The 14,556-nt window shown below is 44.1% G+C and overlaps 1 protein-coding gene across 1 annotated transcript in view; it reads left to right on the top strand.

Annotated features, from left to right (window-relative positions):
* The window catches only part of coro7 (coronin 7), a 106,745-nt gene that overhangs the window by 30,475 nt on the left and 61,714 nt on the right, over nt 1–14,556 (top strand). Inside the window, exons 8-9 of the mRNA XM_047571205.1 lie at nt 3,977–4,060; nt 5,033–5,115. Of these exons, the coding sequence (XP_047427161.1) occupies nt 3,977–4,060; nt 5,033–5,115 (167 nt within the window). The remainder of the gene's footprint in view (nt 1–3,976; nt 4,061–5,032; nt 5,116–14,556) is intronic.

The following is a 14,556-nucleotide window of genomic DNA, read 5'->3' as shown; positions in this document are numbered from 1 at the left end:
GGTCATAATGTTATGTCTTATTGATATATACTTATATATATATTTGGGGCTGTGCACTCATCAGCTCCTTAGAGAGTAATGAGGATGATGAGTTGGGAAACACAGACATCACAGCATCAACAAACCCATCTGGTTCTCGGCAGTCGATCTGCAATAACCGAACATAGCAAAAAAACAATGATGCAGAATTTAAGCTGTTAACTCTCGCATGTAATACGAACACGACTGAAATCCCCCACTGAATCAGACAGCACATGTGGCTCCTGGAAGCAGGAACCGGTCTTGAACAGACCCCGAGCGGTTTAAAATAGGTCGAAGCGACGGCAACTTGTTCCTAGTTTGGTCTGAATGCCAGGACATTGTCTTGCCCCTGGAAGGAAATCGTCCGGCGGTGCCGGTGACGAACGGCTCAGTGGCAATGAATTCTCCCTGTGTCTGTTTACACTGCACTAGCTTTAGCCTTTCTCCTTCCCTCGCTCCTCGCTGATCTATCACTTTCCTCCAGGTCTGAGTTTACTCTGGACCCTTCTCGTCCATTGGGGTTATTTTTCAGCCGACTCACTTGCGTGGACTTATCAAGGCAAATATAAGCTCCGTTACCTGCATAAGGCATACCGTCTGACTGCCGGCTGAAAAACGATCCCCAGTCATGACTTAAGTGTTTATTCAATCCAGGACTTATTATCAACTCTGTCAGTGGTTTGGTAGTGTTACTTCAGAAACGCTTTTGAGAGCCAGGTCAGTAGAGTGTTTTGTAAACCCTCTTAGCGGATAAAGATATTTGGAAGCACACCGGGAGCCAGACGAGATCTGTATAACATCCAGATGGCGTCAGGTATAAAATGCTTGTACCAAAAGCGCACATTTGTGGCAATGTGGAGTTCTTTCACGGCTCAGAGCAGTGGATTCAGAGTGGGTCCGCAAGCACACGTTCAGCTGGCCGTTGAGGATTTATATTCTGTTCCTCTGGTACGGATGGATCCAGCACAGGAGTCTTGGCCCGAGCTTTAGAGAGAAAAGTCAAATGTAAACTTGTTTTACATCCACCCCCTCAAGTTGGAAGATTTATCCCTCCATTGTCTGCGTGTTTTTAGGAGAATATTTCGCCTTAAAAAGCTGGTGGTGCTGTCACGTCCGTGTGTCTGTACAAAGCAGTGCCTGGTAGGCGCTTAGCTTAACTTAGCTTAGCATTAAGCCTGGCTCAGAGTTGACACGTTGCGTGTTTGCTTTATTTAGTTTGTGTAGACACATGGATTTATAAACAAAGTGCGTCGTATCTCTGGTTATCTGTCATCCTTTCCATTAAAAGCTCGAGTGTTTCATCAGGGCGTAGAACGTGGACGACCTCTTTGCGAACGGGATTTTAATTTGAACTTCTGCACCATCTGCTCATCCCAAAAATCGCTATCTCATGTCTTTATTTCTCAACAAGATGAAACACTCTTCTAGTGCACCCATGGGTAAGGGTGTTGAACCTAAAATTCCTTCTCACTTACATCAATTAAACAAACAAGAATTTTCCTAGATTTTTTTTTTTCTTCTTGCCCTTGTTCACCAAAGCCCCTTTACCTTGGAGCTAACTAACAGAGTGGCCTGTTGATTTTATAGAGTTGACCAATACTGGATGAGTGAATGAGACTGAATGAGACTGAATGAGACTCATGACTGAATGAGAAAAAAAGAAACATAATATGATATGAATACATTGGTTGATAACGAGACGAGGATTTGGCTGAAATAGGTAGTGTTGAAACATTAGAGACAAATTTTTTCTCCCACAAAACCACAAGGCTGGGCGAGTGGTGACATCAGGAGTGACATCAGACAAGTTGAATTGACTCTGATGAGTCCCGCATGTGCTCCTGGATTTAATTACTCTGTCTCATCTCATTTTTTTCCCCCCCAACTAATATCTTCGGCTGTAGGAAGTGCCAAGTAGACTCAGACATGTGTTGGTGCGAGTTTTACAGTGCTGGACCTAATAACGTCCAACCTGCTGTGCAACATATTTCCTCATTTTAATGTTAAGCCTTATAAGCCTTAGACAATAAGCTTCTGTCTTCCTTACCAACCACTGAACTTATGTTAAAAATGGCCCCCATATCGTCACCCATAGGATTTTTGATGCTCAGTGTGGATGGCTCCAACAGACGCCATCTTTGTGCACCTATGCAGACGGCTAGCAACCTACTAGGACATCCACCTGTCACTCAAAGTGGCCACATAACTTTTGCAGACTTTAAAAAGTTTTGAGACCAAAACCATTATTAAAAATGTTTATTTCTGTTATAAAGTTCTGTATTTAAAGTTCTTTTTAACATGGATGCCTTTGGGAATTTACTCAATTCTAGAGTCAGCCTCAATTATGGGAACTGCAGTTGATGGCGCGTCAGGCTTGGAGGTTTTTTGGCTTGTTCCATACACACATGTGTAGCAATCATGGGAACCTCAGCCCCAACCGCCATGCCTTATGGGTAGTGTAAATCTAGCATTAATACATACAGCGGATACCAAGAGGCCCAATCATGGTATGACCTGTCCTGACAGATATGCTCTAAATAACATGGTTTCAAGGGTTTTAAACCCTGTGTCATTTAAAAAAATACACTTTAAATTACTACACTTTAAGTTTGTAGAGACCAAAACTGTTGAAAACGTTTATTTCTGTTATAAAGTTCTTTATTTTAACCTTTTATCATGGATACCTTTGGGAATTGACTCAATTTTTGGAGTCAGCCTCAAGTGGCCATTATGGGAACTGCAGCTGATGGCGCTTCAGCCTTGGAGGTTTTTGGCTTGTTCCATACCAGGCGGCAACATCCGGGTCTGAGCGATGCAGCCCAATGAAAAAGTGCAAAAAAAACTGCAGTTCATTGAGCGGCCACTTGAGGCTGGCTCCGAATGGAGCAAATCCCTATAGACTCCCATTTTAAAAAGCCCAAATTTAGAGCATTATTAGATATGTTTAAAGCCTGGTACAAAAACTAATTTTGGCCTGCTTTGGCTCCATCCCCAACATGAACCCATGTCCACTTGGGGCTTCATTTTCGAGGTTCAGAATCCAATGGGGGACATCACAATGGAGTTGTCCATAGTATATGCAGTCAGTGTTCCATAAACATATGTGCAGTCATGGGAACTTCACCTCCAACCAGTAGATACCAAGAAGCACAATCACGGTGTTACCTGTCCTGACAGATAAGCTCTAAATAGCATGGTTTCAAGGGTTTTAAAGCCGGTCTCATTAAAGAAAACACACATTTAATTAGCTGATGGACTTTCTTTGTGCAAGCACAGTTAAGCTGCTCTCGTCTTTTGGTTCATAATTACAGTGTACAGAGTACACTTGTGTATACAGTTGATTGTTACAGTGGCGAGTGGGAGACGTACAAAATCCTACGTGATTACATGATCCCTTCCACTTGCCTCCTCAATACGTTGTCTTTACAAACACTCTCCACATTTCAACACTCCCAGTAGTTTTTCAGCCATTAATCTGACAACGAGTGTCATTTTGCGTTTGAAGACCACCTAACGAACGCAGCCTGGCTGAGCTGTTTTGACACGTGTTCCCCATGGAAACAGCGTAACAGAGCCTTAATGCCGCGAACACACACACGGAGACGGTGTCACCGTTCGGTAATCTTAGCTGCACGCCGGGCAGAAGTCACCTTGTCTACGACGGCAACAATAACAAGCGCCCCTTTCATGGGACAAGTCCTGTTCTGTCCGACCACAGGGATCTGAGGCACCTGGGAATCCCGTCTGTATTCCTTCCTCCTTTGTCTTTTTCTCTTCCCGGCAAATCATTCACTCATCGCTCCCCTCATTATCCCGAGCCAGACTCAGAGGTTATGTTTAAAGTCGGGGTTCATCACAGAGACTTAAAGTCGGGATTTTTGAAATGTGTTCAAATGATCGTATCGTGATACTTGTTGCACCTTCTAATTACATTTTTGCATTAATTGTCTTGCAGAGTGCCAAGAGCCTTCAGACCAACAAGGATTCGCGCATCCTGTGGGCCAAGGATGACTTTTTACTGACCACCGGCTTTGACACGGTGAGGAAAAACTGCTTTTTACAGAGCTGCAAAAAAAAAAAAAAAAAAAACCCAAAAAACATTTGAAAATATTTTAATCTGATGAAGTTTCGCATATATATTTGGCTTTTATCGCTTGTTCCTGTAATCTGATTTAACTGTGTGCCATTATGTGTCCTATGTGCAGCACTTTCTAATTGAATTTATTCATTTTGATTGTGCGGGACCTTGTGTTTCTAATGTGTCCCTTTAATCAAAGGCATGTGCGTTTTATCAGGTTGACAGCTATAGATTCAATAAGCTGCCACTAACAATGCCTTCTGTACAAACGTAATGCGTTCCACTTTTACACTCCGGCAGAATTTGGTTCAGGACGGCCGATGTTGACTGTTAAACGTCAGGCCTTGATGTTCAACAACACTGTTAGTGTTATCATTCCAGACTCTCTGGCCGGTTCCGAGTTTAGTCAGACTCCAGATTTTTTTTTTTTTTTTCATTTTTTTTTTGGAAGTTTATTAACTTTTCAGATTTATTCCAATGAAATTTAACGTACTACTAAAACTTGATGCAATGTTTTCATTGTCCTCCTGAGACCAAAACATTCCCGTCAAACAATGCTGCGCTGGTTTGACGACGCTCATCTGTGCTCACTCGCCAAAACATTAGGCACAGCAGTGAAAAATGAATGCATTGTAATACAACAGTCCTACCTGTTCTAATGTTCAGTTTATGTTGAAACAGTGGAACAATGGTGACAATCAAACTATTATGAGCGTAGCCCACTGACTGAAACGGAACAGAAATGTGTCAATACAACTCAACAGTGCTTCAAACCACAGCCTCCGGAATGAAAACACTGTTGAATCCACAGCTTTCTCGGTTATTCCTTTATTTAAACAAACTCTGCATTTGCTTTCACTTTTATACCTAACGCGCTGGGTAGCGAGTGTGCGAGAGTTTGCCTGTGCTCACGGACTCGTTTTGTTTGTGTAGATGCGCAGTCGTGAGGTGAGGCTTTGGGACAGCAGGAAGCTGAGCTCTTCGGTCAGCTCGGCGTCCCTCGGCACATCCAACGGGTGAGTACAGCAGCCTCCCAGCTGACCCTTTTTTGCGCTTTAGCATCCGTCATTTAGAGCGTGAAATATCATTTGTTACAGTACAAAGCTCGCCTCTGTGCGATTGGACGTACCTAGCGTGCAGACTGTGTCGTTTGTCCTCCGCACACCATACTGAATGATGCATGGAGGGCCTCCACACATTGTGTAAGGCTGGACCTCCCAGAGCTTTGACACTGTCCCTCCACATTCCTGCTATTTCCTGGGTCAGAGCCACACACACACACAGGCGTCTGTCCTCTTCTCTCGGCGAGAGGAAAGAGTGCGCTGCTTGGCCCCTATTGGCATAACCACTGGAAAGGGTCAGGAAACAGCAGCAGCAGCAGCAGACGCACCGACACTTCTCGCCCCGGCTCGCTGCTTGTCATTTCTCCAGTCGCTCTCCGTTTATTTTTCCAAACGCGGCTGCCGAGGACCGGAGGACAGCAGGAGCGTGGCCGGGCTCCAGAGAGGAGAGAGGAATGGAAGAAATGGAGGAAGAAAGGGAACAGATGGGGGTGGGAGTGTGGATTGCTTTGTCAGATTGAGCTCATGCATTTTAGCGCTTTTATAAACAGGTTGGAGGGCCAAGTCATTCCAAGCTAGAGCTGACCGGACTTTATTACAGCTCGCAGCGTGCTGCGGTGGATGAAGTCAATTTATTGTCATTGCTATTATTACTCTGAAGTAGTTGCGCAGTCCGACCGGGTCTAAAAAAATGTGGTGCTTTTGTGTCTCCTTTGTGTGAAATGCCTATGGCAGCACAGTCTCCACATCTGGGGTTTGGCACAGGTGCCTTAGGACTATGTGCCCGTGTGTGATTGGACCAGAAAAGTGTGAATTTGTACAGTGTAAATATTTGTAAATGGCGCGAACAGTTTTTATTAGACTGGGCTGTGAGGAATGCTGTTGTATTTTGCGTTTTGGGGGAGTTGACACAACACTGCCCTAAATAACAACCTCTGTCCTTGTTCTCGACACTCGTCTCCATCTCCTCCGCTTCCCCTTTCGTTTCCCGAAGACAAAGAGTTGCCAGCGTTGAGTCCCTCTTCATAGTTGTCTGGCTGAGAACTTGTAATTGTGCTATACACCGATCAGCCGCTGACCATCTTGGGACAATTCAGTGTTCTGCCGAGAAACTTTTCGACCTGGCATTCATTCGTGCGGATGTTTGCTTAGACATGTGCCACCCACCTAGAACAGACCAGGCACCGCCGCCCCGTAGCAATGACCCAGCAGGATGCAGCCTGACACAAGCACGCACACATTTAGGACAGTTTAGGAGCAACTAAAAACCCTAACCCTAACCCTAACCTAGCCCAACCCTAACCCTAACCTAGCATAACCCTAATCCTAACCTAGCATAACCCTAACCCTAACCTAGCCCAACCCTAACCCTAACCTAGCATAACCCTAACCCTAACCTAGCATAACCCTAACCTAGCATAACCCTAACCCCTAACCCTAACCTAGCATAACCCTAACCCCTAACCCTAAAAGCACAAGGTGTTGACCTGGCCTCCAAATTCACTAGATCCAAAGCTGATCAAGTATTTAAGGGATGATCCACAACAGAATCTCCAACAACCCCCCCAACAACATCCTGTTTCCCAGACACCCTCAGAAGGCCCATGTCCACTTGCACAAGGAAGACCTACACAATATAAAGAAGGTGGTCATAATATTGTGCTTGATCAGTGTATACACAGTATTCAGTGGATAATGGGATAAAATAACTGCAGGCACTGAAACAAACCAGGAGAAATGCTTGACAGAAAAGCAGAAACACTGAAAGTGAAGACTGCATTGTAGCTAAGTAGAAGTAGGAAGGAAAAGAAAGAATGTGCGTGAATGGGGAGGTCTCATCTGTCATTTGATTGCCTCCCTCTTTTACACTGGTGCTGGCGTGCAGGCATCTGGAGGGGATGTGGCCTCACGAGTGATAGCTCTCTGACACACCATCCCAGCACATGATAGCATGATTGGAGTGATTTAATGCAGGACATCCAACACACACCCCTGCAATTACGTCCAACGGAACATCACAGCGTTTTAAATTAACTAGTATCAAGATACAGGAAACCAAAGAGCTTGTGTCAGATTCAAAGCCCGTAACATCTATTTAATACGTCCAGTATGATCTGGTCTTCTGTTGATTTGAAGATTGTGGAAAGGCTTGGATAGGAAACCTAGCTGCATGAGGTGGTGGTCGGAAAACACTTGACAGCTTGTCCCCAGATGAACAGCACAGTCCTCTCGGTGTTTGCTCATTCTCTTCAAGATGTGACACCGTAATGCCAACAAAACGCAGACTCTGAGCAAACTTCAACATTCCTCTGAGTCGCCACAAAGACAGGCCTTGCAATACAATTAACTAATTGACCCCTTGATGGCCTACGAATTGGTTTGCTCACGACCAACCAGAGGCCTCCTACCCTTTGTCAAGTTACAGCTGCTGTTGCTAGATTAGACAAGCAAGTCATGCAGGGAAAAGAAAAAAGATGAGCATAGAGGTAACTAATATTGTGCTCCAATGCCCATCTCTAGTCCTGGTTTTAGGAAATGGCAAAAGGTTTCTTATCAGGCTTTATTAATGTTCTGCTTCTAATTAATTATCTCGAACAAGGCTGTCCTCAAGTTCCCCTTGACTGTGTTTTAATTCTTTATTCCTGGGTTGTCATCATGGTAGCAGCTCTTCTGTGGATAACTGTGTTTTAGTTCAGCATTGCCTTCTATATTACTATGCACTTATTAAATTTAGCCAAGTCACTGAATGTGAGCAGCCTACTGTGTCAAACATCCATATGCCGCGGGGTATTTCCTCCCTGTCACTTTAGGCCAGAGGTACATATAAACATGGACTTGCTCTTTTTCCTTTATTTTCCTGTTTTTAATTAAAAGGACTGTGGTAAACATGATGTGTCACTGGAACAGTGAGCTGGCTTGTTTCAGGTTAGCTATGCTTGTCCACAACATTCAGTAGGACTGTTTTCTTTGGATTATCACAACAGAAAGAGGCCCACGATCGTGAGCCAGTAAAATAGGGGCTTGTGTGTGGAATATAATTTGGACGGAGAATAATATGAGGGGGGAGGGTGTTTATTTTTTGGTTGGGGTGGAAATGGAGACTAAAAAAAAGTGGAGAGTGACGGATGTGAGAGGAGGGGCTTTGAAATGTTTTTTGAAAGGTAGCTATTACTGCAGCCCCGTTTTCCATTCGAGCTGCAGATCTGGACACTGGAGAGCAGCATGCATCCCTGTGCACCACCCCCCTCCCCTCCCTCATACTCTTCCCTCTATAAACCTGAATTATGATAATGAGTTTAATTGGACCTCTACGCCAGCTGCAATCAGTGAACTTTACAACTGGACACGATTGCAACCAGCTTGCCGTGTAAATTCTCGAGACGTCATAATAATTACCCGGTACTTTAGCATCCACAGAGATGCTCTTGTGCTTGATGATGTTTGCCTGTGTGCTAGCTTATAATAGCAACAAGCTACTCAATCAAGCTTATAGTGAGTTCTCTACAGGCTCTTTTACTAGTATTGTTGGACTAGGTACTATAACTTGTACGCAGCCTCCGCCAGTGCGAGCCATTTATACTTGTCAGACTCGTCAGTCTGGCCTGCTCTGTAAAAACGCCACCCAAACGCTAGTAGACGCTGACTTTTATGCCAGCTGGGTAAAACTTTCACAGAAATTTTGCCAAAGATGAGTCATAGGAATGCTTGTATCTCAAACGCCTTCAGTTAACCTTTCCTAGATGTGTTCCACCTGTATTAAACCAAAACAATCAATTAAAAGATTGTGAAGATGGAGAAGCAGACGGAAATACTAAAGCGTAAACATGCTAATACCAAGTGGACGAATTGCGGTTCTTGCACTTGTGCGTAGTAACGTATCTGGGGAGGGATCTGGATCTGCGCTGTTACTATAGCTTCTACTACAATTTGAGGCACAAGGGTCACTTAGTTAAGATCCTGTCTGACAAAACTGTAACATCTGAGGGAGTTTAGGCTGTGACTCTTGTAATTGTCCATAGTCACTACCAGTGTTCTTCTACTTTCCTCGAGCACATGCACAAATGAACTCATCTTCTGTTATTTCTCATAATCATGGCGAAACTTGAAGCCCTGGTGCACGCCATTGATTGGAGAGGACATAAGCTTGTCCCCGGAGAGCCGACCTCACTGTTTTCCCAACCCTGGGTTACCCATGGGTTACACAAAGAGCTTGTCCACTGAGGCGGGCTCATCACGTCTGGCTTGCTCTGTAAAAACGCCGCCCAAACGTCTCTGTGTCTTTTATGCCAGTCGGGTTAATTTTTGTCTCCACTTCCTGCTTCACTTTCAGCAATGGCGACTTCAACGTTTGCCGAAACTTTGCCGAAGACGAGTCATGCAAATGTTTGTGTCTCAGTTAACCTTTCCTCAATGTGTTCCATCTGTATTAAACCAAAATAACTAATTGATTATGAAATTGATGGAGAAGCAGTTGGAAATACTAAAGTGGAAACATGGCTAATGCCAAGTGGACGAATCATGGCTCTTGCGCTCGTGCGTAGTTGCATTTCTGGGGAGGTGCACGTCAGCTATGGCGCTAGGGCGGTTAGGTTAGGATCCCGCCTGACAAATCTGTAAGCTTGGAGGAAGTTCTTGCCGTGACCCCTGTAATTGTCCTAAGTCACTACCAATGTTCTTCCTCTTTCCTCAAGCACATGGACATGTACAAGTGAACATACATATGTAGATTGTCTGCACATTCATCTTCTGTTACTTCTCATCATCACAGCGAAACCTTGGCTTTTCTTCTGGCGAGAGACTGATTAAAACTGATCCCTAGGACATGCTGCACGCGAGTATGCCGCCCGTTGATTGGAGAAGACATAAGCTTGTCCCCGGAGAGTCGGCCTCGCTGTTTTCCCAACCCAGTCATGGGTTACACAAAGAGCTTGTCCTCTGAGGCGAGCGCTGCTGACTGACTGCGCTGTAAGGGAGGCTTTGTGGTGTACTGGTGGGAGTATCCCAGGTGTGATGCTCGCACTCCTTATGGAATCTCCTCCATCTATTCCTGTGTGTTTTTTGTTCGTGGGTCGTGCCTCAGAGCAGGGTTCAGTCAGTGGGTGTAATTGAGCCAAACTCCCTTTAATCAGATGGATTGAGAAAAGGTCTGCGCCCCAGAAGGGAACCAGCCTTTTTGCAGAACAGACTCCCCTTTCTCCTGCCCTGGCCCAGGCGCTCTAAAATCAGTCCCAGATGAAGGCTTTCCTGTGGGGATTAGGTGCAGCTGCAGCACCGCTAACCGAACCAGCCCAGAAAGAAGAAGAAGAAGAAGAAGAAAAAAAAAAACTCCAATAGTTTGACCTTGCTCCTTTCACAGAGTTCACCTTCTAAGAGAAAACAGAGCTGTGTTGTCCGGGTTCAGCTCAGAAACTCATGTTATGCGGTGGAGGGGAAAACTACGGTCTTCAGGTGATCCTTGGGGCTGAGTCTCCAGGACGGACGTGGGGGATGGTATGGAGTCAAGATGTGACCGCACACGCTCCATCAAGGAACCTGAACTCGGCACTCTTGACAGTTGAAACATGGCGTCTGGAATCTGTTAGTCATTTGGGGTTTCAGTCTGTGATTCAGTGGAGGGGGGTGGTTTGACCAGAAGGAGTGAATGAAAAAGAAAGAAGGAGGGAGCTCTGAAATCCCCTCATATTTTATTTTATATTTTTTCTTTAGAGATATTGAGTCTCTATGAGCTGTTAGAGGCTTCTTCTGGAAGCTCATATGTTAATCCCAACCTTCTTGCTTTCCATAACACCTCATTAGAGAAAACTTCTTTCTTTCCTGCACTGTGATAACAAGAAATAGCAAATGACCGATTATTCCTGGGCTTACTATCCTGTCAAAAATGCAGCTGTTATCTTTCATCAAGTCCTCTCCTTATCCCTACCTGACCACCTCTTAGATTTCCTGCCCGTCGGTATTTCTTCTCCCCTCGCCTCTTCTGTTTCTCACTTTTCCTTCGATCTTTTTGAAGGTGCTGGTGCCTGGGTTTCTAATTAAGTGTTGGGGGCAAAATCTAAGAACTGGTTAAAAGCACGTGGAAGTATGTGGAGCGTTTGGCAGGGGGATGTTTAATATAATTCACAGAGGGTTTTGATTTCATCCCACAGGTATGTGCTCGGCACTCCAGGGATCAGAAAGACCCTTTTGTGTGAACTCGCCACAGAAGGAAAAATATAAAGTCTCGCACTGCTCACAGCTGCCTCGTTCCTTCCTCCCTCCCTCCCTCCCTCCCTTCTCACTTCTTCCACTCACCTTTACATTCCTATATTTTGCAGTTTGGAAAATGGTAAACCTATTGGTGAAGGGAAGCTACTTTGCGTTGCTTGGCAGTTGAGAGCGCCGTAATGCTTTTGTGGTCTCAGTCCCAGAGTTTGAGTCTTTATATTTCACTTTCCATCCTCAACAAAGTCAGTGGCAGAGTTGCACTTGCAGCTGCCGATATTGTTTTTCTCCAACATCTGGAAATCTCTCCCTTTTCTCCATTCTAATAAAAGTGCAATAACATTTGGAATCTTTGCCCTATCAAAAGCCTTCAAACTAGTTTGTCCCATCACAAGTCCATTTTAAGATTGCTTCTCCCCGTTCTGTGGGGTAGATGGCCGGTAGCTGGGTTATATAGAGATGTGTGAAAGATGGAGTTGACAGGGGGATGCAGTGCGGATGTGGAAACAGCATGGGCCATTATTATCACAACACATGGATGCAATGCTAAGAGACATAAGAGACTAAATGAGATTTTCCAGATGATGAGTAGCTCTGTGTGAAAAGCCACAGTAGCCTTAGTGCTCAGACTGCTTAACAATCCCTTTCCTTTCATACTGGTTTCCATGCCTTAAGCGTTTACTGTGTGCTTTTTTTTAAATTTATACCCTACCTCTTTTCCTCCCCAAGTGTCTTTCAACGCATGCATTCGTTTCCTAAGACCCATGATTGTCCCTTTCACGAGTAATCAGGAACTGTGGCACAGCACAGCTCCCTGTTTTTAAATCTCGCATCTGGACGCCAGTCACCTCTGGGACGCCTGCCACCTCTTTCTGCTGCGGTTGAAACAATGATCTGAGTGATGGAGAGAAGTGTGTTTCTCATTAGCAGATGGTTTCCTCTGCCCCACACCCTGCCCACACCCACCCTGCAGCCCGGGCCCACGCCGCTGCCTCTGGTAGGGCTGCAAGTTGGCAGGCCGTCACTGCCCACCTCATGATCTTACAAGAAATAACTGAGGTGCGAAGGGAGAGACCGAGAGACTGGGATATGGATGTTATGTGGGAGTTGCTCATGCCGACGTAATTCATATGTACGGACACATGGGAGAGATAAAAAAATGGACAGAGCCTCTTAAACTACAGTCCAAGATAAGACCAGGATAAAATATGTGGTAGTTTTGACCCCCAACATTTTCTAAGGTTCAATCATAATTAAAGCCTCCAACGCAATCCATAAATATTTATTCACATTTTAACCCAAAGTGCCTTGAACTTTCAATCCAGGGAATTAGTTTACTATCTGGTTTAACAACCCTCTACACTCCAGTCCACTAGGTGGCAGTAATCAGTGTGACAGGTTAGCACCAACTGCAGAGATTGCCAGAATGAGTATGCACCACCAAATTAGAAATATATAGCGTAGCAAGCTTCTGTTTTGAACATACGGAGATTACCTCCAGAGGTTCCTAATTCCTAATTCTTGTGGTAGAAAACTGGCTTTTTACACGAACCTATTGTGTCTGTCTCTCTAGCGTACCATAGGAAGTCAAACAATGAATAATGTTCTGCTTTGAGCTTCTGTTTGACAGTGTGTTTTTTCAACGTCGGATGAACTATTCCTTGCTTTACGCTACTTAAATTTTAATAAGCTGAACATGGATTAAACAAACAAACGAAAAAATTCCTTTGTTTTGCATATGAGCAGGCTCAGTGCTTCTGTATGAGTTTGCACTTGTCTCACTACGGCTGTTTGGAATGGCATCTTTAAATGTCATGTTTGACAGACGAGGTCATATTTCTTGGATGGCGAGATTTTCCTTTTTTGTCTTCCACTACGCTTTCATCATCATTTCAGTGCAGTATTCCTCGTGTTGTTTTTTTGACACTTGCTCCAGAACTCAGAGTTAATAGGGGATTTGCGTCAGTGTTGTGATAGGTGGTTTAGGCTTTCGCGCCAACTTGATGTCGTAGCTTCTTTGACAGTCTAGACCATACACAGACACTAATGCTTGATGTGCATATCCTAAGGCTGCACGGTTATGGCCAAAATGATAATCATAATTATTTTGATAAATATTGTTATCACAATTATTCATCATGTGAGGGAAAACATCTGTATCTTAATCAAACAATATTCCGACAGTTTTCAGTGAAAAATTAAACTTTAAATTAGAATAAATGCTCAATAATGAAGTATAAAATTTACACCATCAGCTTGGTTGCCGATGTATACGGACGGGGATTTAGTAAAGTAGAATTAGCTTTGGCCTATATGCATTCCTTGTACTTTAGATCATGATGTTTTTGTAGATCATCAAACAGATTATCGTGCGGGGCAGACACAACTCTGCTGCACTCTTTGCATATAACTGGTTCTTGTTTCACGTCACTTGCCCTAAAGACATGATAACTTGCTCTCGTCAGTACACTGGGTAACTTGAGGCTGCTGCTCCTAGGTGCACTCGCTTGTTATGAGAAACTGCTTGATTAGATATGTGGCAAATCATGATCACAATAAAAATTCGATAAATTGCGCAGTCCTAGCATCTCCCCAGAAATGTATTTTATCTACACTGCAAGAGCTATGTCTTGATGCAGTTAATACTCTCACTCCCACTAATGTCAAGGACCACTTGACATTAGACTTACTGAGTTAACATAATACAAAGGGGAAATAATGCATGCTTTGAACCTAAAACTATACATTTTGTTTTACCCCCGTCTAACACTAGTTTATTTCACATCATATCAGATGCACATGCTGATGCGTAAATTGTGAAGTCATCAGCATACATTGCAGTGGTAAAGAAAAATCATTAATAAATATCGAAAACAAAAGCGGCCCCAAGGAACTTCCTTGTGGAACCCCACGACTCACATCTTTCCACTCAGAATAGCTACCATTAAAGTACACTGCATACTTCCTATCAGTCAGGACTTTTGATCCACGCAAGGGCAGATGGTTTAAAAGAGCGTATTTTCTTATGCTACATTGTCTTCCAGTTTGTTTGCCATTGCGTAGCTAAGCAGTACTTGATTCTTAAAGCAGGTGATTTTGATAAAACTGATTCAGATTTATCACCATCATGATAAAGCAGTTAGGACTGGCAAGAGCAGTGTCACAGTTGATCTCATAATATGTTAAATTTTCCCATCT

The sequence above is a fragment of the Mugil cephalus genome, chromosome 20 (genome assembly GCF_022458985.1).
Source record: "Mugil cephalus isolate CIBA_MC_2020 chromosome 20, CIBA_Mcephalus_1.1, whole genome shotgun sequence".
NCBI lineage: Eukaryota > Metazoa > Chordata > Actinopteri > Mugiliformes > Mugilidae > Mugil > Mugil cephalus.
This window is presented reverse-complemented; position numbering and strand designations above follow the sequence as displayed.